Source organism: Falco peregrinus, chromosome 4 (genome assembly GCF_023634155.1).
Source record: "Falco peregrinus isolate bFalPer1 chromosome 4, bFalPer1.pri, whole genome shotgun sequence".
NCBI lineage: Eukaryota > Metazoa > Chordata > Aves > Falconiformes > Falconidae > Falco > Falco peregrinus.
The window spans coordinates 101,027,197-101,051,887 of record NC_073724.1 but is presented as its reverse complement, the minus strand read 5'-3'; the positions used below and the strand labels follow the sequence as shown (position 1 = coordinate 101,051,887).

The following is a 24,691-nucleotide window of genomic DNA, read 5'->3' as shown; positions in this document are numbered from 1 at the left end:
CTTTCTTATCAGTGTGCTTAGAAAGATGGAATGGAGTCTGCAAAAGGAGTGTGTGGTGTGATAAGAAACAAATATGATTAGGTCACTAATGCAAGAGGAAACCTGCTGCAGTAGCTTCCAGTGCAGCAAATAACATTCTGCAGTGCTGGCAGGCAAGTAGCAGTGACTCAACAACTACATCTAGATTTAAGATGGTGCACGCCAAACATGAAATCAAAACTTCCTATGACAGAGTAAGCACTTACCTTCATTGTTAAATTGATTCCTTAAATGTTTCTAACAGATGTTTTGAACATTACATTGTGTATTTCACATTAGCCGGAGATTACGGATTGCATTGGTCTGTAGTCATTGCCAGGAGCTTGCTTTATCCTTGCTTACTAATGCCTTTTCAAGAAGTTTGAGAATAAACATATTTGCTGATGACACACGTGCTAGTCATTGGAAAGCCACTCCTTACTGGAAAGTTTCTATTTTATTTGTATAGTTCCATTAACAGAAAAAAAAAAGTAATTTCTTCTTGAAAGAAATCACTGAAATTACTATAGACCTATCTAGTCCAAATGATCAAAAAAACCCTCTGGCCTGTGAAGCATTTGATTCAAACAAAATATCTAGTTCTGTCGTAAAAATCTATCGTGCAATTTAAGTATTTTTCTGAAACTATTTTATTATAGATTCGTGCAGTGAGTTTAAATCAATTCTCCTACTCTGCATTCCACATGTGAAACCATTATAGGTTTCTAAGGAAAACAACTCTGTGATCATGGCTTAGTCAAGTATTAAAGAACTGGAGGAAAGTATTACCTTATTCCTTTTGCAAGCTGATATATTTCTAAACATCAAATATCAAAAGAATGGGATACTTTTGAAATAGTACTAAAAACAAACAAAAGATTTAAAGACACAGGCACCAGAAACATTTATTTCCATCTAATGATTTTGATCTCAGTTATCTGCTTTAATGCTCAGGCCAGTTCCTTGGCAGCACTAAGCAAATGCTAACGGAAAGCACTTATAAAAAAAAACCTATAAAACTTGTTTTACTTTTTCTTTGCAAATAAAGAGCAGAGCAAGAAGGCACAAACAGATGGTTAAATTTCAAAATCTTCTCAAATGCCAAAGCAAAATTTCCTCTCAGATCTACTTAGATCTACTAAGGCTACTTTAAATTAAGCCTTTGAAAAGAGGACCTAACCTTACTCTTAACTATACTACAGTAGCCATTACTCCACAAATGGGAATTGCTAAGCATCACAGGGTTTTCTATTCCAGATGGTACAAACAGCAGAATACCAGTACAAAATGCTTGGCATTTCAAATTATGCAAAAGATTATTTTTATCACCATTTTGGTTTAAACTCCTCAATTGCTCTTTAGAGAATTGCGTTAGGAGTGACTACCGTGTTGCAAGAATTGCTGTTGGTATGCATTTTTAATAAGCAATATGTTAAATTATGGGTGGGTTTTCTTTTGGCCTCTGGTGCCAATAAAAGGGCCAGATTTAGAACACCCACTTTAACCTTGAAACATCAAAAAAGCAGAGCCTAAATTTGAAAATTGATTTCAGTGCCTAATGTAGGTTCCTAGGTTCCTAAATACCATAATGAATCGAGGCCTAGGTTTTTTACCTCCATTTAGGACACACAGTAATCAGCTTATCGGGGGGCGGGGGGGGGGGGGGGGGGGGGGGGGAGGCGTTCCATCTTACCTTAAGACATTTTTCTTATTTTCACTCTGGAGTACTTAATGAAGCTATTATCTTTCTACATAAGTGAGGAAAATTTGCTCAATAATTAAAATGAGATCAGCAGCCTCAGATTACACATTCGTTAAACATTTCAAGTAGTATTTTTCCATCCCTATTGCTTCTGAATACTGCATCTAATCATGCTCCAAAACTTCATAGTATTTTTTAGGCATCAGTGAACAAAGCCCCATGTACATGGTGAAAATTAGAATATCAAACAGAAGGAAATACAAGACACATCATTTTCTTAAATTATGAAAAGCCACAACTTCAAGTACTTCTGCAAGGATCTGTACATCAGAGAGTGGATGATACCCAGTAATATCCCTTCAGATAATGCTAGCTCTTTACCACCTCTGTATCAGGTCTGTCTCCTTCATGACAGGGTTTCATACAGAAATACAAGCAACAATTTATCCTTCAGACAACAGAAGGATGAATGGCACAGAGGAATAAACTTGAGCCATATGTAAGGCCAAGTGATAGGAAGGAAGGAAGGAAAAGGGGAAGAACCAACACAGGGCATCCTCTTCTGGGAAAACACAGAGAAGTGAAAGGGATTCCTGGGCTACATAACACGTCCAGTCACACAACTGCAAGTGAATACTGCTCCAAACACGCTCATACACAGGAGATGCAGAATCTTTCACTGGCAATCAGAGGCTGTGTTTCCATGTCCTGTCCTACATAAAGTAGCATGTGGTAAATCATCAAGTACTTCCAGCCTCCTACACCACCACTGCATTTCACTCTTCTTTCCAATTAACTGATGAAACTTCTTACATAATTGCCCCTTACCCTGGTTCATATGGTATTGCCCAATTTAATAAATTCTTACCATTTGAGCTGTTTGAGCTAATTTGGTTCATTTTGATGGAGCTGAGACACAAAGCGCAAGGCAGCTGTGATATTTTCAGCATGGAGGGTGTGCTAGTCTGGAGCTTCAGCAAGGATAAGACATAAAGACTTTCTAACTGCTTCCAGTGAATTGAATGGTAAAACTTTCACTAGCTGGGAACAGGGTGCTTTTGGAAATGCCATCATTGTTTGCATCCCTGTCAGTGTGGCAGAACAGATACGGTGTGCATCTCCCTTGGCATACCTCTGTATATTTGGACACAAGAGAAGCAGGAAATGTAGAAGCCAAGGGAGTCTTCTACAGAGGTTAAGGAAAGTGAAACAGGGAACAGCATACTTATAGAGGCTACAGAGCAGGTTTTTAGATGTACAACAGACTGTATGCTTATTTATTATGCATAAGTATTTATATTTGCACATACTTATGGAAAGAGTTGATTAGATACAATGTGTCTGCTATTATAATCTATGTAAAATCTCTATTGAAATATGGGTATGACTTAAGTGCAAGTAAACTAATCCTGTGTTAACTTCTCTTCAATTAGCCTGTTTGTGTCTAAATGGAACAGAAGTAGCCACACCAAAAAAAAAAAAAAAATTGCAGCAGTGAAGGGTTTCACAGTCAGCGGAGATTGGATTAGGAGCTGATGTGTTGTGGTAACTAAAGCTGTAGTGTGACTGCATCCCCATCTGAGCTCCAACACTGCAAGAGCTGCAGTGCACTCACTCACACCCTCAGGTCATTGACCAATTCAAAGCACCTGAGTACCCAAAGATCTTTGTGGATGCATAGTAACCAGATCAACAGCAGCATGCGCTTAACACAGAGTAACATCACAGCAAAACCCATCTACAATGTAATGGATGAATCTTGGAACAATCTTTCTGGAAAAGAAGTTCTGGGTTTTTTTTCTTTTTAATATTTGCATTGCATCTGTGTGTTGATAGGAACAGGAATGAAAATGGCAAGATAAAGGAATTGCAACCCTGTTACCATTAATTAATGTAATAGCAGCAAATACATATAGTGAAGAGAAAAAGTCTAAAAAATTTTGAAGTCAAAACCTGGATTGGAAGTCTGTACTTTAGTTACAGTCTTTTTATATATATCACTAACTCCATGAAGCTCTGGCTGGGAGCAGTCTTGTTATTATAGGCACTGTACAAAAAACCTCCAAAAAGGATAAAAGCTTGGCTCTGCCCCAAAAGCCATATATTTGCAGTGGATTAAAGGCATGCTAGACAAAGGGCATACACCAAAATTTGAGAAGCAAACTAATTTGGTGCAACATCACAAGGGCACAAAGGCACACTAAAGCTAGGCACCAAGTTAGGCATCTAAAGCCCTAAATTTGCACACCAATTTGAAAACTGATACTTGAATACCATTAAACATAGCCAGGTACAATATCAATATTAAAGCTGAAGCTCAGGTAAAATACTGTACGAAAATCTTTGAGATGTGTAATTTTTTATAATTGACTGATACTGAAATAAAAACAATTTTTTAAAAAATGGAGATTCTGAAATATCACAATATAGTCTGATGGAAGCTCAATTTAACTGAGACTTGCATAAAAACCATAAACTGCATGGAACCAAATGAGCAAAAATCCCTACATAACCAACGTGGCAGGACGTTTGTCATTTAAGAGCTTGGTGGAACAAAGCCTATCATTTAATTGTATCCAAGAATGTCAATATTGAAAAATAGCATTTTAAATTGTTGGCAGCATGAATAACACTCACTGCAAGAAATCTGCTTTTAGCAGAACAGATTGAGCCATTCACATGTAAAAGTCAAGTATGTGTCAAGTCTGCTTGCCTCTCCCTGGCTTACAGCTCTGAAGCCTGATTTTCCCAGTCCCACCACTCTCCAATGCAGTCTCCAGCTTGAACATTGGCCCTGCCACTCAGCCTAGGACAATCCATACTTTCCAGCTCTTGTCCCTGGCAGTTCTGTAGCTTCATCTCTGGTCCTATTTCACTCCTTGGTTCCAACCAAGCTGATCATCAAACTAGGTCTTTAAGGACCTTCATGTCTTACTGGATTATAGAAGAGCTTGCTGCATGGATGGTTTATGCAGTGTCTAAACCTCAGAGTTTTCCAGATGTACAAAATTTGCATTAGAAGAGCCTAGTTAAGTAATCTGGAAGAAAAAGAGAGAGATTCAAACCCCCAAATTTTCCAACCCACAGTCACCTTGCAATAGGAACACACGACAAAATTACTCAGGAAGCCAGTGGAACAGACCCTGAAACACCAGTCAGCTGTTGCTAACAACAACTTTCTAACACAATCCAAAAACACCTCTTCTTAACAGGAAAAAGCAGAGGCTGCATGTTATCCCACACCAGCGGGGATCCTGCAGATTGCAAGGCTGAGGGTGGAGGTTGTCGTCTTCCCGCAGGCCCACTGACAGCAAATGAGAACACTTCTAATTACAACTTTAACATCCAAATAAGCATTTATCTCATATGATTTTAGATACTGTTCACACAGTGAACTTGCTTAGCTTTTTAGTTGTTAGGGAGATCATACATTCTTCCCAGTAAAACAATATGTTAAATTCAAAGTTAGGCAACTGCTGGAAGAAGACTTTTTCTTTCGTGTGTTTTCAAAAATTGCCATAGTGAACATTGACTGTACATGCAAATTGAATGTTAGACTATAAATTAATTACTCACAGGGCTGATTGATTTTTTCAAGCAGTTCTCATTAATTTCACAGACAATTCATAAGTAAATGCAGCAGAACTTGCCACCTATGTATGATTTTATAACTTAAGAAATTAATTTCACCCTCAAAAGTAGCAATTTTGTACAAACACTAGGCAAGTTTCAGACTCAAGTCTTTAACTTACTGACCATGGGGTTCTGAGGAAGAACATGTTAGCCTAACAGAAAATTCTCTCAGGAGTGATTTTTTTTACCTGTTCTTATCCTCGATCTCCATTGTCTCTTTTTCTTTGATATCTTCTCGATAGGAACATGAAGCAGATGTTGGATTTACAGACTAGAAAATTATTTTTTAATCTTCTTTGCTTGGTGGCTCATAACCTCTTCAGTGGACAGTAGAAAGCCCAAGCATATGGAACTCAATTCAATGTTCATGCCACCCCTGAACTGCCAAAGAAGTCTGTGTGCCTCACCATCTGCTACTTCTCCACTTTTCTTTCAAAGCCACTTGCTTAATTGTTCACAGAATTAGGAACAGACTTAACAGGACAGGTCTCAGAAAGCAAGGAGGTCTTGTTTAGTTTCTTTAACTGAATTCAGGCTATGTTCTTGTGCAATTGATTTATATTTATCTTCTGGAGAAGGAGTGGAATTCTGGAAGCTGCTGTTTCTGCTTTGTCTTCCTTTTTTCTGGAAGCAGGCACGGTTGGAAGAGTATTCTGAGGGCCAAAGTCTGACTTGTCTTTTCCCTCACACCTGCTAGAAGACACTTCTTAACATCAGCTTAGCAGTTCTGGAAGAAGAGACACAAGACAAAAGGGGTGGGCCATTAATGCAAAACAGTATTGAACTGAAGGATATGGAGAAGTCATTTCCTCTGAGGGCATGGTTGCAGTTACCAGTATTAACTGAGTCATGGTACTAATTATAAACTGCCTTGTGCATTACACTACTTCTAAGCACATGGAGAACTGAAAAAGAGCAGTGAGGTTTCCTGCTTTCCTCCAGTACAGTATCACACAATCAGTACAATAATGAACATATGTAGCTGTAGTAAGTACACTGAAAAATGGGAAAGTTCTCAATTTCTTTCTTTGAATTAGTATCTGCATTAAAAAAAAGAAAAAAAAAAAAAGAGAGGGGGGGGGCAGGGAGGGCGGGAGCTCCAGGGTATCTAGTACAACCTTGATATAAAATTATGCCATCAAAGAAAATAACAGGCTGGGAAAAACATTTATGAGGAAGGATTTTGCGTTTCTATTCAAACGGTTTTCCGCTAGGGGAAGAGATTAACTAGCTTGCAATGACTTTCCATAGGGAGGATTTCGAAGTCTTCCCAGCTAATACCCACTCCCAGCTATATAAGTCGACATCCCCCCTTGCTGCACATACCTTCGGGAACCATTTCCTTCAAGCTGACACACAGAATTTTTCTAGCACCAGAACAGTGTATAAGTGAGGCAAGGCATGTGCTATCAAGCAGCAGAAATCGTTTCATTCAATATACATTTAAAGTTATTACCAAAGGAATATACACTTGAGAGAGCTGGGAGGACAGCAGAGGTATTCCATTATTGCTCTGCATATGTGCAAATGTAAATCCTTCTCTGAGCTTCTGACAGTGTCGGCAAGTTTTTCCATAATGTGCAGTTTTGTACGGCTCTCTTCAAACAGTAATGAAGAGACACTCTTTCCTGCCCCAGAAGGAGAAGCGACTGTGGCTAAATTGCAAAAGGTGAATTAATTTACTATGAAAGCATGATATTGAAATACAAATTGTATGAAAGAAAAGAGGCTACAATTTGTGAACTAAATATATTTATATTTTTTTTAATACTTGGGGATTTACCTACTCAGTTAGTAAATGCAACATCAAAGTATACAGACTGAAGATGACTTCGGAATGCATGTTTACTGTGAAAAGCATCACAGATAATTTAACATAGCATAATGTGTTACAAAATGACTTCAATATAATTCTTTCTCTCTACAGATGCTGAGATGTATATCTAGCATGTAATTCAAAGAGAAGTTCCACACTTAAGTCATACTTAAGTAACACAGACTTAAGCAAAGAGCCATGCAAATCCAGCTTCATTTGCCCAGGTATGAATGATTCCATCGAAAGTAAAACCGTTGCAGCCCTGCTGCTTAATGGGCTGCAGTTGAGAGGGGAGCACCCAGGAAAGGTATTCTGACTGTGGTGGAAAGCCAGGCTCAGGGGGGACATGGCACTCCATGATGCAGCCATAGTTGAAAGACTAGGCCAGCTTATATGTTCTTCCTAAAACATCATTAGTAAAATCATACCTGAAAAACATTTAAAGTGTTTTGAGCAGCTTCAATTGTCTTGGGGATGGAAAAAGAAAAAAATAGGTTTATAATAGAAAGCTAATTATTACTTTAAGAGACAGCTTCTCCATAATTAGTGAGTGACACACTTTCTCAGTCTGCATTCTATTTCTGGGTTTGGCCTTTCAAAGATTGTCCTTTATTATGTTGCTGCGGGGAAGCTTTTTAATTCATTGCAATTTTGTGCATGACTTCGCACGTAGGACTGTGCATGACTTGCATGCTGACAAGACTCTAGCTAAATCCTTTGTAAGTCAGTAATTCCTGTATTTCTCCCAGGACACTGAAAGGCCCCTTGTTTCAAATGAATCGGTATGTTACTTGCTCTCGGTACTGACACACCCTAAGAAAATAAAAATATCTTCTAGGATTTTTGGCAATGGCACCTTGTCCGAAAAATGTATAGGTCCAAAATACCTGAAAGCAGTCTAAAAATTATTAATTCAACAAACAGTTTGCTTAGCAGAAGAGCAAGTTATATCAGTACGAAGTGACATCTCTATACTGGCAAATAATTCTGTTAGTCCTCGAAGGAGCTTGGTCTTGCCAGCATGGATGTGACCAAATGGTGTTGTCAGTTTGCTACCAGATCACGTTACAATCCTAGAAAGATTTTGATACAGTCATCTCTATGTTGTCTCCTATGGTAAGAAAGAGAGCCAATTTGGCTGTCAGATACCAGATACAGACTGACCCTGGCATACTTAACTTCCTGACCTTACACTTCTTCAGTGCCTGAGGTGGTCATACAGGTTACTTTGTAGTTTTATATGACATAGAGCTGCAGCATCTGAGAACATTCTGTCACTGAATTTATTAGTATAGACATAACCATAAATCTGTCCCAGGAAAAAACAGTTACAACCATTGCCTATGCCAATATTCTACTGTCTGTTTTATTAGTTTTTAAAAGGAAACACCTTTGCTGGAGGATTTTATGTCTGTCTTTAATTGAATTTTGGTGAAGGAGGTTTAGTAGTCAATCTGTAAAAACAGTCTTCATTTTTATGGATGCCTGTAATTAGTTGTAGGTATGAAGCCACAGGCACAGCTATGCAAATACCTAATTCTACCTGCAAATCAGGTAGATACACATATATTAATACCATTCCAGAAATTTCTGGTGTGAAAATCATTAGTGGTTATCTGACTATCTGTTCAATTCCTTATCCATCCTTTTAATATTGGCATCAACCTAAAACTCACACTCTACTACATACAGTCTAAACTACACATACACTGAGTTCCTTTCCTCAGCAATAACAACTAAATCAAAACTGTTGATACTCCATCCAGTAGCATGGGAAGCATGCAAGAACCATCATAATTACTGAACACAATCCAAAGTTTAGCGGAGAAAATTCGTGAACAAAGCACAGCAGTAGCTAATCCTCACTTTATGTTTTATACAGTTTAAAAGCACAATTTGATCACAAAACCATTATTGCTTATGCTGACCTCTGTTGGAATAAACAAGACCACAACAACAGAAGGTATATATCCTCGAGCAGGAGAGCAGTTGTGAGCAGCATACCCTGAGAGTAAGCTGAGCTTACCAGAGCTGCAGCATGGCTGGGTCACTAGCAGGGTGTGCGTAGCCCAAGATGCCCCATCCATCTGCTGCATTCACGGGTAACCTTGGCTGTACCTACCATTTGTCTTCAAGGTTCAAGGACACGCCGTGGCTCCATCACCTCACACTAATCATGGCTCCTTTCAGTATCACAGCTACAAAGAGTCCATGTGTAAACGGGATGGGGGAAATGCACTTTTTTGTTTCAGGACATTTCACTCTCCCCCCAAAATGCTTTCTCAGTAAACTGTAAATTGAATGAAAATGTACAAGTCTTTACCTCATGCATATGACATCATTTTGGTTTTACCAATAATGGTTTTGCCAGCAAATACAGGCAGATGCACCTTATGACACAAACTATAAACGTGCCTTCTTCTAAACCTGTTAGTGTGACAGAAACATCCTTTAAAAAAGGCAAAAAGCAAGGACACCTGGCAAAACTGAAGGCTGGCAAATGAGTGCCGAGAGAGGCAGAACAAGCTGGAAACTGAATATACCCAAGGTCTAATCCCTGACCTCAAGTACTATGGTGTCATCTCAGGGCTAGTTTGCAATCTCCAGTGTACCACTATAAATGCAGAATGGTTCTACTGTTTCACTAAATTTGGCTTTCTCCTGGATTTATTTAGGCAGAAACATATGACAGGCTTAATTCTCATAATTAAAATCTGCCTCCATGCAATGGTAGTGGTAGACCTGAATGAGCCTAGAGCACACTCACTATGAATAGGAGGACCCATGCACAGTCCAGAGCAAGCAGCTAAATCATAAGAAAAAGACCATCCAGCTATCAAATACAGAGAATACAGAGACCTCTTATGTACAAATTGTTCCTGTCAATGCACTAGTATACTAGCTGGTTTCAAAATGCACTTCTATCAAAGGTTAAATTAAATTCAAGGCTATCACACAACTGCAGGTACCACACAAATGTACAGAGCTGCTTCTCAGAGACAACTGTTCTGCAGAAATTTGAGATGGACCTGAAACAGTGTAATACAATAATGTGCCAGTGAGCTAGAAATACTGGAAGTAAAGTAGGTATGTCCTTAATATGTTTATTGTCCAGACAGTTTTGGTGTACAAAATTCAACTGAAATGAGTAGCCCAGGCCATTAGCAAATATAAATCAGAGCCATCAGCAATGCACACCTCTCTGCATTTATAATGTCATACATTACATGAGCTTTCATGCTTTATCATACACAATTTTAAGATTAGAAGTAAACTAAAAGCTTTCAAAAATGCCAACACTTTATACTATTGATAGCATTAATACTAGGAATACTTTATGAATAATGCTATTAATATTATAATGAACAAAATGCTGCACTCCTGTTGATTTTTATACAGAGGACAGATTGATAGTAGCTGTACAAAAGTGATTATCTAGAGTGTGATGTCTTCAATATATTTGGCACAGTGGACGTTGCTCTTTTTTGATGAAACATGACAAATATATGTACAAGGATAAGAATATTTAACAAATGAAAAGTGGGGCCAATTTTGTCGTCATTGGGTTTTTCTGGACCAAATATTGTTGTTTGTGCCTAGTCGTTTCAAGGCCACACCAGCAATAGAAAGAGCAACAATTATCCCTCTTAGATCCCATTGAGTAGTATAATCACTGACCAGCAGCTCCATAATTGCCATAGGTTCCTAGAATAGCAGGAGGTTTGATAAACAAAGAAAATTCCAGCTAAACCTGAGCTAGTGACTATATGCCACATGGGGAGTGAGGGGTCAAAAACCACAGAATGCTCTGCCAAGCTAATCACAAATCTGGGAACTTATTCAGCCTTGACTGCAGGAACGAGGTTTCCAACCAAGTATTTAAGAAAAGTCTGATTTATGAAGGTGCTCTAGGAATTAATTGCATCTGGTTTAGATTTAGGCAGTTTTAGCATCTACTCAAACCACGAGACTCAGAAAAGAAAAAAGCTGCACCAGCAAGAGTGTGGGTGAGAACACAGACACATTGCTCATCAAAGCCTGCACCGGAGCCCAGGGCAAGCCCAAAACAAGGCTAAGGTGTGTTATCTGCAGCAAGGTTACGTAGCTCCCTCAGGCTGAGTGAGCCCCCTCTCCTGATCTTTGTCTCACAGTGTGGTGGTCATCTGCCAGCCACTGAAATTAATTAACTGAGAAAACTATTATTAAGAGAGATGACAGCCTCCAGCAGCAGATGGTGAAGTTAGACTGTAATGGTAAGCAGTAGATTAGGTATGGATAAATCTGTAGCACGTACTGGAAAACAGTTCAGAGTTAGAGTTATCCAAGCAAACGTAGCAGCTGCTGGCTCCAAAATCAGAAGCAGCAAAGCAGTAACGAACCATCACTGCACTAAGCAGAGCTGATAGCCCTATGGTTCTCAAGATTAAGCCAGTACCTCCTTGCAGCTCAGTGCTGTGTGGATATATTAGTTGGTTGCTACCCTAAGCCATGAAGTGGAGGGAAATTTGTCTCAGGGGCCAAAAAAATGTACACTTCCTCTCAAGAATAAGACTAAGTTACTTGCAACAAAAAAACAGGTCCTGCGCCAGCTTCATCTTTTTCTTTCTCAAAGGAACAAGGGAAACACAATTCTCAAGAAGTAAATGTGCTTAACACAAGATTTGCAATACTTCACTTACAGAAAAGGTGACTCAGGAAGAATGGCTATATGCAACAATATGAACACTCTAAAAATTATTTGTAATAATATGACTACTTCACAGTTTGATCCTGTGGTATTCAAATGACCTTACAATAACCATCTGGGACTATGTGGTTGAATTATGCATAAAGAATCCTTTCATCAGATTCTGATGAAGAAAATTTAGATACCCAATAGAAGTATCTCAAAGTGATTTCTCAACAATGAAGAGCAGCTGGAGAAAAAGGCTTAAAAAACCCCAACCAACCAACCAAAAAATAAAACCAACTGAAGGAAAGAGTCAGGTTGTTAAAACCTCACTGCTGTTCTCCAGAAACTTGGAGATTTTAAGACCTCTCCTCTGAAACTGAAAGCAATGGGTGCCACATAAAAGGACAAACAGGAAACCCATTTGTGTTTAGAGTCAGTTCTGAACCATGTAATGGGGTTTCGAATGAAAACGGGAAACTGAGGCTTTCTAGGAAACATAATACAGAGACCTGAAGATCTCTGCAGTCAAAAACATATGAACAATGGGGCTATTAAGCAGAGAAGAAAACAGCAGGAATATGGATTATGACTTGATTGCACAATACAATGCCATTTAGAGATACCCAGCTTAATTCAAAAGCTTTGCTTGCTCTAAAGCAGGGTACTCTAGGTCCAAGCTGAACACTAATGCAGCTGTATAGTTTCTAGGGTCTAAACTACTCTGGGCCATCCACCATAGGAACACACTGTTCCGTGCAAACTTGCTAATACAAGAGTTTATGAATTATCTAACAGTGGGACACCAGTCTTGTGAGTCCCTGATAAGAAACCAGATGAAGGGCAGGATAGGAACTAAGCCCTTGTACAAAACCACTAAAATTTCAGTATAATTATGGCAGCTGAATTTTTTGATACAGGGCTGGAAGAAAAAGTATTCGGTCAAGTGTTCTGAAAATATGATTCCCCGGGGGTGGTGAGTACTTTTACACATTTCCTTCTCTTTGTTTTTTTTTTAATTAGATTTTGTTTGGATTTCTATAATGATTCTTTTCGCTACAAAAATATCTCCCTCCAGCACTTTTCTTCAAGAGTACCCTGGAAAGCTTACCTCTTGATTATTGTTTTGCAACATTACTAGTGGCTGAAATAGAAGGAAAACTTAATGCTCTTCACGGTCACCTAAAGGCACTATACAGTGCTGTACACAAAAGACCGTTGTAACAGACACATGAAGTCTAAGGGTGCCCCTGAAGTGCACTTTGCAGGAATGCACTTAAGATGAAACAGTAAATGAACTTATTTTAAAGATGAACTTAGGAAGATTATCTATTTACCATAAAGTCAGTTATGCCCTAAATTCTGAATACCTAATCTTGGCACCTGAATTCTTTACCTGTTTTGCCTCTTACCTGGTAAACTACTAACAGGCAACTCAAGCTTAAGTATACTGAATCAGCATACGAGTTGGGTTATTTGTTTTAGATGATCACAAATAATAAAGTCTTTGTGTTCAAATATCCAAAGCAGAAAAAAATATACTTAGAAAATTTATTACCCATTAAGTAAATCAAACTCCAAGTAATTATCATAAGTAATGCTTATATGTGGAAAGTTATCCTTTCACACAATGTTTTAAAAATAATTTTTACTTTACCTTCAGGTGAAGGGTTTAGCTATATTCAAATCTTCCTACTGATCTTACTTCAACTTTTAAATTAGGAGCAGATGGGTTCAGATCTTTAAAAAAAATTGTCTTCAATCAGTAAAATGAATATTTGGTTTAGGCATTACCATTCCCTGAACACTGTGTAACCTCAGCTATCAGTATGATAGCTTAGCCTTGCCACTTTCTCTGGCCTGGCATCTTCCTCTCTGATCACCTTGCAGCACAGAGGACCAGGAAGGAAGGATGTTAGCCTGCTGTTAGGAGCAGCTGTGGTTTTAGTTGGACTTTCTGTCTTCTAAGGACAGTTCTGGGTCTTTTTCATTATTATTATTATTATTATTATTATTATTATTATTATTATTATGGCAATGAAAATTGGAAGAAATTGCTTATCAAAGCAATCTGAAAGTCCTAAGAAGCAAAGCTGTTTCAATTGCTGACTTAATATTTTTTTCATTAAATAAGCATTTATTATTATATGGAGGTTCCCCCTTTTGTTTACAGATATTTGGATTCAGGCAAGATTGATAGCCACAAAACACTAACTGTATCAGATATACATAAATGTGATTTATTTATTTACTGTATGAATGTGTTTTGCAGTATCTTCTTCAAGGTTTGAAATTCTTGGACCTACAACTCAGAAATCTGCACTTGACTGACAAAAGCCTGACAAGGAAATCTCAAGTCTACAGTTACAGAATACCCCCAGCACTTTCAAGGAGGGGAAGATATTACCAGCTCTCAAAGGAGCATTCAAGAAGCCAAGCCTTCTCCTAACACTTAGCCTGTCCTCAGATGTTATTGCAAAAAAAAAAACTTTTTTCATGTTGAATTACTGGAAAGCTTATGATGCGATAATCTTGATAGCATCATGACCCTGCCAAGTCATTCTCTCCTTCAGGAGGTATGAGATATTCAGACAGCCCTGCTTTGAGGGATGTCTAGCTGAGGCAAGTGTGTATTGCTGACATAACTGCATCTAACAAAACTAAGCTCTGGTTCATCATCAGGGATGTCATGGACCCTGTCGGTTTTGGACTGCAGATTGTGTGTGGTGGACGACTTCACCAAATGATGCCTCTCCTACTCAGCAACAGCTTCTTCCAAATGATTTCTGGGCATAATTTGAGATACGGCCTTTTTACTTACAAAGTCTCATGCGCAACCTGTAACAGAGGTAAGTAGATTTTTTTAATTATTTTTTTTTATTTTTAGCATTCAATATGCTAAATTCAATTTAGCAATCAAATGACATGGCTAGTAGAAAAAAACTTGAAGAAACTGAAATTCCATAACTGAGGTGGGAGTTAACTCATTGTGGTTGGAAGAAATGAGATCATCTCTGTCCAAGAACTCTGGAATACAAAATCACAGTTTTAGTAGGAAATACTTTTAATAAATCAAGCAGAGTTTAGTACTGTATGACTGGGAAAAAGTGATCTGGGCAACTACAGATCCTTTGTGCAATGTCAAGAGTGTGCAAGGCTTTAGAAAGGAAAGACCAATTAAAGACATAAAAGCAAATGCAAAATGAGTTAAAATACAACAAAATATGCAGTCAACCTAATATCTTCCATTGAAAAACTGTCTTCCAGAGAAAGGAAAAGGCATAAATCTCATCTCCTGAAGTTTAGAAACACTGACCACATTGAAAACTATCAGTTGAGCAGGAAAAGATGAAAATTATTACAATAATCATAGATACAGAACCACCTTTATGGCAGATAATAATAAGAAGCTAATGAGAGTTTCCCAAAGACATGCCTTGAAACCACAGGGACCGCCATGGGAATCAACAGCCTGTCCGCTAAGCAGAGACTAAGAGAAACTGGCCTCTTTAGCCAAAGAGAATGGAAGAAAAGATAGCAAAGAAAAGGTGAGATTATTCTTCGTAAATCTATTAGAGGAATGAGCGCAGGAAAAGCAGTAGTCCTATTTGACCTATTAGATTCTGTGGGCACAAAAATATATAGGTTTAAATTGTCCCAGAATAAACCAAGCCCAGAGTGGGTAAGAATGAATCGTAAGAGCAGTGAGGTTCTCCGGCAGCCCTCCAAAAGGAGATGCAAGCAGAGAAGTGGCAGCTTTGGAGACTGATCAGTTTTCTCCCTAAGAAGGCTCTTACAGCTTACGACATCAGAGCACGGCTCTCTTCCAGGAGATCCCATCCAAGCCCTCTGTGCACAGCCAGGCCCTGGGAATCCCTTGGGACATCTAAACTGAGAGTTTCTAAATTTGTGTATCTGGAAAATGGCAGCTGGGGAAGGGTGGGGAGAAGCTCTGAGTTCTGACATTCACATCTACCCTCTTACCTGAGAGCAACTAAGTTCATTGGCCTGTGGGGCATGTCACCAGATCACTGCATTCACTCCTTATTTCTTGGTTAGAATGAAATGATTTTGTATTTATGGGTTGGGAATACTTTTGTGTTGTCAACATAGTGGTTTAACCCCAGCTGGCAACTAAGCACAGTGGTTGAGGCAGCCTACGCTTGATGCTTAGGAAAAGAGAGGAATCAAGGAAAGCATAGAGCAGGGCAGCCTTAGTCTAGTGGCAAGTCAGGAAAATAATTTGCCCAGCAGCATCTGGATCGCTATCAGCAGGGTAAGACTGTAACTACAAAAGCGCAGAAGAGGAGGCTGTAATATTTAAGATCCAGGACAGACATATGACTGATGTTCATCTACCTGGTGTGCCAGGGTGTTGTTCAGACCAACAGATAAATACTTCTGAAGTGTTTGTTTCAAGGTCAAATTTCATTCTCAGTTACTGTTATTAATAAAAAATAAATACATTTTCTTCTTCTCTTCTGTTCTTCCAAGTCCAGTTTTATATAAAAGCAGCAGGAACAGGCTCCTATGATCACTACATACTTATAGAAGCATGAATAGTTTGACAGACATGACCAGAAGTATTTTCATTTCTATGCCATTTGTCAGCTAAAATTGATGACAAATGGTATGGCATTTTCTCTCTATGACTAGTATGCTTTTAAGCAGGGAATTTATCTGTATGAAGTGCTTCTTCATAAGTAGGAGGGCCTGTCTCTAAACTGGGACACACTATGCTGAAAATTTTCATCTAGGAATGCCAAATGTTGCAGAAGCAAGATTAACACAGAGAATTGGCTCCATACAGCATGCCAAGACAGTGGGTAGAAAATCTTTTAAAAGCTGAGAGTACTGAACTCCTTTGCTAATGCTGCAAACCAGTGTGAAAGCACTGAAATGTAGCCTGTTTATTTAGCAGGAGGCATTCACAACAGGAATTGTTGTTGAAAAATACTCTCAGAAGAACTCTGCCAAGATTTGGTGTGCCTGTACTTTGTCGTCTCTTCTTCTATCACTTCACAACATACCCAATACTAGGTATTACTTTCTAAACACATATTTCAATGCTCTTTTTTTTTTTTTTTTCCTAATTAAAAATACTACAAAGGTGGCCTAACACTGAAAGAAAAAGACCAAGGGACTGAATATGGACATTTCAGCATATGAAACAGAAATAATGTTATTCACAAACAGCTATATTAAGCAACAGGGGTATCATAAAGCTGCATTCACGAGTGTTTGCAGAGTGTTTTGAACTACTTGATTAAACAGCACCTTATTAGTGAAAATTATGATTAATGAGAAGCTTATAACAACAAAGCTCTCTCTCGCTGCAAGCACTGTAATAGAAAGAAATGAGAAGCACATTTCAGGTTGGAGTCGTTACATTAACAATTAATAAATGAAGCTCCACTGAAAGGGCATTTGGAAGACTTTTATATTACAGAGTTTAGGCTAACCAAAAAGAACATGCCTTTTTTTCTCTTATTTCTAGTTTTTAATAAAACTTTAAGAGCTTATCGTTATTCTTCTTAATCAAAGTCGTATTCTACAACATGGTGAGAGAGATGCCAGATATCAAGATAAAGGGGCAGGCAGAATCCCCAGGGATCAATACACTCAAATGAGTCTGAGCAATTTTGTTACTCCATTATGTTCCATAAAGCAAGCTGGTGCCTTTTCCATCCAGCTATAACTTTGATCCATTAAAGAAAGAGGAGACAAGGTCCTTCTCATTTATTATTTATGAGACAGGGCATGCACAACTTCTCTGACATCATCCTTGTCACAGCTAATGAGAAACTGAAATAAATCAGTTTTCATGGCATCACAGAAGAGATGGAAAAGCTCTTTCAGCTCTAACGATCCATTTTTCTGCAGTAGGGGAGTGCTTTCTAACATATGCAACCAAGTAATTTATTGTATATAATCGTGTATGTCCCAAAGTGATGAGTTTTCCACACGGCTACTGCTGTTTGGGGGAAGTCCCCATGTACATACACATACATTGTATAAACATCAGACAACCAGTATGATTTAAAGAGGTGAGCTTAATGTTGACAGAAGTAACCAAAACAAACCAGAAAACACTTTAAGTTCTTCAATTCTTAAATCTAATTTGCTGTGGTGGATTACCACTGTTAGGCTGAGACACTGCACGGCACAGGACTGCTGCGGTAACACAAGGCTATGCCAAGAGCCAGGCGAGTGTTTCCAGTGCCAATGCAATATGAACGTGAAGGTGACAAAGTGAAAATTACTTATGAGTGCCTGGAAAAAGACTTCACAATGCTCTACAGTGCAAAAATCACCTTCCAGTGGACAGCTCGCTCCATCTCTTGTTCATGGACTGCTCTAGACAGAGTGCCTGGCTCAGCACATGCTTGTGCTGGTCCCAAGGCGTGAGCTTGGCTGCACCTCTGAGCACAAAGGAGAGAGCTAAGGACCTGAGCAGATATTTGTTCCGTAGCTCTCTTATTTAGTAACACAGATATGGCCAGAGCCTGCAAATTCACCCTTGGGGAGTAAGAGAAATGTGAGATGCTGCTGGAGGATGGGGGCTGGCCAGGGACACTGCTGTTGCAAAAAAAACCCTCATGAGAGTTGATCAGAAGTGGTAATTCATGTAGGAATTGTGCTGGGACAGAGAAGAAAGACAATATGGAGGGAGAAATTTGAGAAGGAAGGGGAAGGTTTATAGGGAGCAGTTTATGGGGAAAGCACAGGTAGCATAAGCAAGGATTGAGAGCCCAGCTGTAATTCCCCTTCTCTCCCAGCAGGTCTCCAGACATCTGACATTAGCAATTTCTTTCATAGCGCAAATGATTTTATGGAACAGGACTCAGCGACAGCTGGTGACTGCTTGTGAAGAGCATCAGACCATTCTGTAGCTACTAGCATGTTCTACAGGATCTCAGCTTACATTAGTTAAAACCCGACAATAATGTTGTTGTTAATGCTGCAGAGCTCCACAGTGTACCATATATAACTAACGAAGCAACAGCCAGGTAAATTAGCCTGTCCTAAAACAAGGTACAAGCTGTTCCCTTTGCTTCACCGAACCTTTGACTAAAACTAGTAATTCAAATACTAACATTGGTATTTCCTTCTTCACAGGAGACCAGAGTGTTAAAGCTTTGACCTTTACTATTTTCCACCAGCTGTCTTATCTCAAATAAATGGTAACTGGGATATGCAATCAACTGTATCATTCTCCTGTAAGAAAAAAGAAGCCAAATCTTACCACTGAAAGGAGCCTGGGGCACATTTGTGCCATCCTGACAGGTCACCAGAGGAGCTCAAAACACCTGCCCCATCATGTCCTGAGTGTAATCATCGCCTATCAGAAATGCTGCCTTGTTTTGGTTTCACCGGGATGGAGACAATTTCTACAGGTAAGTTTAGGGAAGACAACTAAGCCTTATTTATTTCTAGTCTGACCTTCATGGATGCACATTTCTTTGTATGTAAACACATGTAGGTTCTTCACAGGCAGTGTGAAACCTTCCTTCCTCCCTCACACAGCTTTGGTGTACCTCCATCACAACCAACAACATACTTGCTAAAAATTCCTAATAATGACTGTCTTCTATTGGGCTGATCAAGAAGAAGACGAAAAATGTTAATAAACTAGAGCACCCCATTTAAAGATTTAGTTCAAGACTACTAAAATGCAAATATATCCATTAAATATACACTCATAGGAAAAATCTGAGTATGATTTACAGAGAAAACCTAGTGTACCAAATTAATGTGTGACTTTTATTTCTTAGCGGAGGCAGAAATAATTGATGAGTAATTGTGTATATAACAAAAAAAATTGCTGAATGAATTAACATATTTCTAAAAAGATTAAGTCTTCCAACAGATCAAATACTTCAAAGTCTGACATGCATTTTTCTCAATTCCATGTGTTGTATTAACCCTTGGAACAAACTGGAAAGCTAGACACCATCTAAACTCTTCAAGAAAATGTTCTTTTGGATTACAAAACCCTACACTTTTTAATGTTTTTACATAAAAACTCATCTAGTATGTTAGAAACTGTGCTTTTGAGAGCAAGGTCCATGCAGCCCCAAACACTGTGGAGTACAATGACCACTGGCTAATTTTAGGTATGCAACATATCAGTTTTCCTGGAAGGGCCTCTGTTTTTTCCATTGATTTTACAGGGACCCTCAGGCAAGCATGGTTCTAACTTGGACATCTTAGGTCCTTCGTATTATTTTTTTATGAATCTGGGCCTGTTGCCTTGAAGGCCATAATAATTAATGCCTGACAAACAGGAAAACAATTAAGAAAGATGGACAGAGAAAGAAAAGTTTTTTGAACTAGCCCCAAAAATGCCAAATTCACCCCAGTGTAATTCTACTGAAAACAATGGAAGCACACAGGAGCTGAACTTTTCCCACCATCTTCACAGGACAGTAAGCAGACTATAAAACAATTTTATCTAATTAAATTACGTGACGGTCCTGCACATTTTTAGCATGGGAACACAAATTCTCTATGTGGGATTGACTTTTTGTATTCTTAAAACACTCACATGACAATGCAAATGATTACTCTCTCAGTCTTTGGAAATCCTGTTTACAGCTAGAGATGCTGCTTGGTGTTGGGAAGGTGACAATCCAGCCACAGGAGAGAAAGGAACAGAAAGAGCACTGACAATACCACAGCCTCAGCAGTCACATTCACTGCTGGAGCACTCCCTAGGTAGCAGTATTTTGTTACAAGCTCATTAAGGGCTAAATTGGGCCTCTTACAATTCAGTTTCTGGTAGCAAGCAATAAGAAGTTGTTTTTCAAATAAACAGCTGATGGAGCTGTAATACCCCTAAGAATACGACGAGGTGAGTGCAACTCCAAAATCAACGGGAAACCTTCCTTGTGGGTTCCCCAGCGTAAGGGAACGTCTGCCTTACAGCCCCACTGAGGCCATTGTTGCAATAGGGGCAGAAATGCGTAGCTACATGCAGACACCAGCATCAGGAGCTGCAGTTCTGCCAGCTCCCAAAAAGAGATGCACGAAAAAGGACTCCTCCTTGCATCAACTATTCATCCTCCTTAACACGCCAGCACCGCTGCTCATCCCAGCTACCCTGCTGTTACCTCCCCTGCTGCTGGAGTGAGATCTCCCAGTGGTAGTGGTTTCTGCAGCTGCTCGGTAAGTGTCAAGGTACAACCACAGAGGCCATCAAATAGATCATATTCTGTGGTTTAAAGCAAATCACCATGCAGTACTTAGATGAAAGCAAAATTAATATTCTCATACAATAACAAGGATGATACTCATTGCTTAGTTTTTTAATCCACTGACGTGTATAGTTTTAGCTACAATAAAAATTTTTGCCTGATTACCAAAAAAATTTGCTGAGAAACACAGTGCAGTAAACTTGCTCTAGCTCTGCTTTTTCACTTGTTTTTAAAGCTGTACTAGATCATTAGGGCATGTGCAGAATAAAAAACACAAAATCATTTGCCAAAGAACAAGATGCTGGATTTCCATGAGAACAAATGTTTACATTTAAAAATACATACATCTACTTCAGCTAGAAACAGACCAGTGATAGGAAAATATTCATTCCTTTGAGTAATAAATCATACTTGGCACTGTCTTTGGGAGAGCTATGTTATGAACCAGTCTCCCAGTGGTAACACACAAAGCTATTGGAATTTCATAAGCTTTCTACAACTGCATACATCAGAAAAATTAAGAATAGAGTACTTGGCATGAAGTAAGTTTGTGTAGCAAGTAATTCTAGGATTTTTTAAAATTAAGTCAGCCACTGTAGCATGAAAAAATGCATTGTGTCCCAGTGCTTGAAGGCAGCGCTGAAATTCAGAGAGAGGCCTTTGCACAGAGAGGGTGGTACTGCAGCAGTCTGCTAGCACATCTACAGAGCAGAGCCCAGCCAGCCATCAGGAAAGAACAACCTCATGTGCGAAGAGTCCTATGCTTCACCCACCCTGCCAGCGCACTGCAGCTCGCGAGTCACCCCAAAATCCTGCAGAGACGCAGACAATACAGTTATTTGCCAAAATACACTATGAAACACGTCACGGTCAATGCTTTCTCCACCTGTGAGTGCAAAAAGCACCAGGGACACCCATAAAACATCTCCCACAAACAACTGCAGTGGCTACGGGATCGGCTATTGAGCTCGTACTTACGGCATCAGCCGGGGTGAAGCTCGGTATTCAACTATTTCTTCATAAACTGCTTCCACATGCTTGTCTGCTCATTGTGCCATTTCTTCCATTGGTTGCTTGTGTTTGACAGCATCTGGACCGCAAAATGATCCTTCCCCCCCTCTTCCGCAAAATCAGCAGGCTGTGGAGGGATGCGTGACCACTGCTGCAGCCACCCTGTATCCACACAGCCCAATGCAGCAGAGGCTTTAGCTCCCCCTTCCCAGCGTGGGTTTTTTTTTCTTTCTTTGTGTGTGTGGTGTGTTGTGTGTTTTTTTTTTTTTAAAGAGACACGGTCCTGACTAACCTCAGGTTTCAGGAGTGCAATACAAACTGCAGGCACGGGGTAGTCATCGGGTGGAGAAGGCTACTGAGACAGAAGGGCAAAATTTGGTGTTTGGAAGAGGTGTTACTCAAGGCATAACATGTATTTGAAGTAAGTATCTCCTGTAACAGATCCAATGTTATGGTCTGTTCTGTTTAATTCAGATTTACTTCCTGACACTTTGCTGCACTATTTCTTTTTTTGACATTTCTTTCAGCTTAAATTATAGAAATAACAGGATTTCTACCTATTTATTTCATGCTTGAACTATCCTGCTGTGTCAAAATGTTCACAATTTGAAGAAGTCGCCCATGAAAACTTCTGTCTGTGTAGCAGCTTTAGTAAATACCATTACTGTTCTGCTTTTGCTTCTTTCCTTTACCAACAGTAAAGTATGCTGGCGCTGTGTAGGACTGCCTTAGATTAATTTCATCAGTGCTGATTACATCAAGGCTCAGAAGTCTATGTGCTACCAGTAGCATCCCAAGCTAGGTTTCTTTTTTCCATGTTGGCACAGGTAGCTGTTAGCACTTACACATTTTAAAATTTAGCTCCTTAGATACTTCACATTTATACTTCTACTTGTGTCATCAACTCTGCACAAAGCAGACCTCAGAAGAACTGGGGATCTCAAATACAACCTTTAACAGAAAAAGGACCACTGAAGGCATTGCTAAGATTTTTTTCGTTCTCTCACCTTAGTCACCCATGTTAACCTGTCAGGTTGTCCTCCAAGGAAAACCAAGAAACTTTTCCCTTGAAGGCTCTTCTAACTTTGCCAGTCCTGCTGCTTTGAACTCCACCTGCCAGTGTGGAGTGCTGTCCCTCCCCATGGTCCAGCAACCCACAGCCAGAAACACACGGTTCCAACCCCTGGCAGTCTTCATTTAAAATGCTATATTCAGTGCTATAGCACTTTCCAAGAGCTTTGGGACTGGCTGAAAGTGTGAGATTAGGGATTTCTTGGGAGTCTGGAGCTCCCTTTTCCCCTCTGCAGTCCTTGGCTGCACAGGATGCACTAGAAATAGCTTGTCTACAGGGTAACACCTGCAGAGGCAGAGAAAACAAATATTGACAGGAAGAAAACACAGTGCTATTGCAGCTTTATACAGACAGAGGACGACTCCTTAGAGAATTCCTGGACTTTACTGTGACTTTGCTGCTTTTGATTAAAAAAAATAAAAACTGTTTCCTGCCAAGGAGCTGAGGCTGACTTCTCTCATACTGAAGGTTAAAGTAACACTGAGAACACCAAGAGGCCTCTGCAGCATTGTATAAAAGGATTTATTAATCTTACAAGGCCTGTTTCATGTTAAAGTACATCTGATAGAAATCATTTGTGTTATCACAAGCAGTTTACCAGAGGAGGCCAACATCCTTATGTTGAGAGCACTTGTCTAAATATTTAGAGAAAGGTCGAGAGGTACTGACCATAAGTAAGCAACAAAACTGGCCCTACAGTATTGGTTTCTGTACCACAGAGACCAGGAAAAACATATTTTTCTGGTCATCATATCTCAGCTTTACGAAAGTTCACCACGGTCACAGTAAGAAATCCTCTCTGAGTTCAAGGAAACAAAAGGACATTGTAACCAGGCAGAGCAGACTGTTTAGCCAGGATAACATGCAGTGCCAGTCTCCAGAACCCTGCCCCACTGGCTAAGCTCCTGCAGCACAATGATCTCACACAGCTGTCGTGTTGCCCCTAAGTTTAGCTGCCGAAAGCGTTGGCTTCAATGCAGTGGCACGCTGAGAATGACACCTTTTGCTTCCCAAGCAGGGCACGCGTGTTGGTTGCAACTGCCTCGGGCTGTGCTGGCCACAGAGGTCAGCAGGGTGGCATTAGCCCTGCTTATCAATCTCAGATGCTGAAAGCAGAAAAAAATCCATATAGAGGGGTGAGAATGAAGTCATGGATGACACAGGAAGCATTGTGAGGACAGAAGGCAATGTAGGACAGGACACTGAAAAGAGAATGTTTTAAAATGTTTTAAAATTATTCTCTCACAAAGTGCTCAAATCTTTTTTAAGCAGCAGGCATCAAGAGTCCTCCTTTGAAATTCCCTTCCTAGAGTGAAAAATAGATTGGGAACTGCTAGCATTATTAGCAATCTTCTCACAAAAGCATGGCAGCTGAGTCTGGAAACCGAGCCTGGAAGAGCAGCTGGGCTTCCAATGTGGGAAGCAGGTGAAGGCTGAATTTCCCCTCCAGAGACATTTTAAAACAAAAGCAAAAATAAATATTTGATTGATGCATTCACCATGCCAGCTGTGAAAACCAGGTAAAATTAGAAGTCTCATTGCTGCTGCTGAGTTTGACACGACTTTTATTGGT

General features: G+C 39.5%; 1 protein-coding gene across 1 annotated transcript in view; it reads right to left on the bottom strand.

Moving 5' to 3' along the window:
- Positions 1 to 22,213, bottom strand: part of SACS (sacsin molecular chaperone) — a 60,096-nt gene extending 37,883 nt beyond the window's left edge. Inside the window, exons 1-2 of the mRNA XM_055802354.1 lie at positions 22,014 to 22,213; positions 5,542 to 6,080 (exon numbers count right to left, since the gene is read on the bottom strand). Of these exons, the coding sequence (XP_055658329.1) occupies positions 5,542 to 5,564 (23 nt within the window). The 5' untranslated portion in view covers positions 5,565 to 6,080; positions 22,014 to 22,213. The remainder of the gene's footprint in view (positions 1 to 5,541; positions 6,081 to 22,013) is intronic.
- Between the last annotated feature and the right edge of the window lie 2,478 nt (positions 22,214 to 24,691).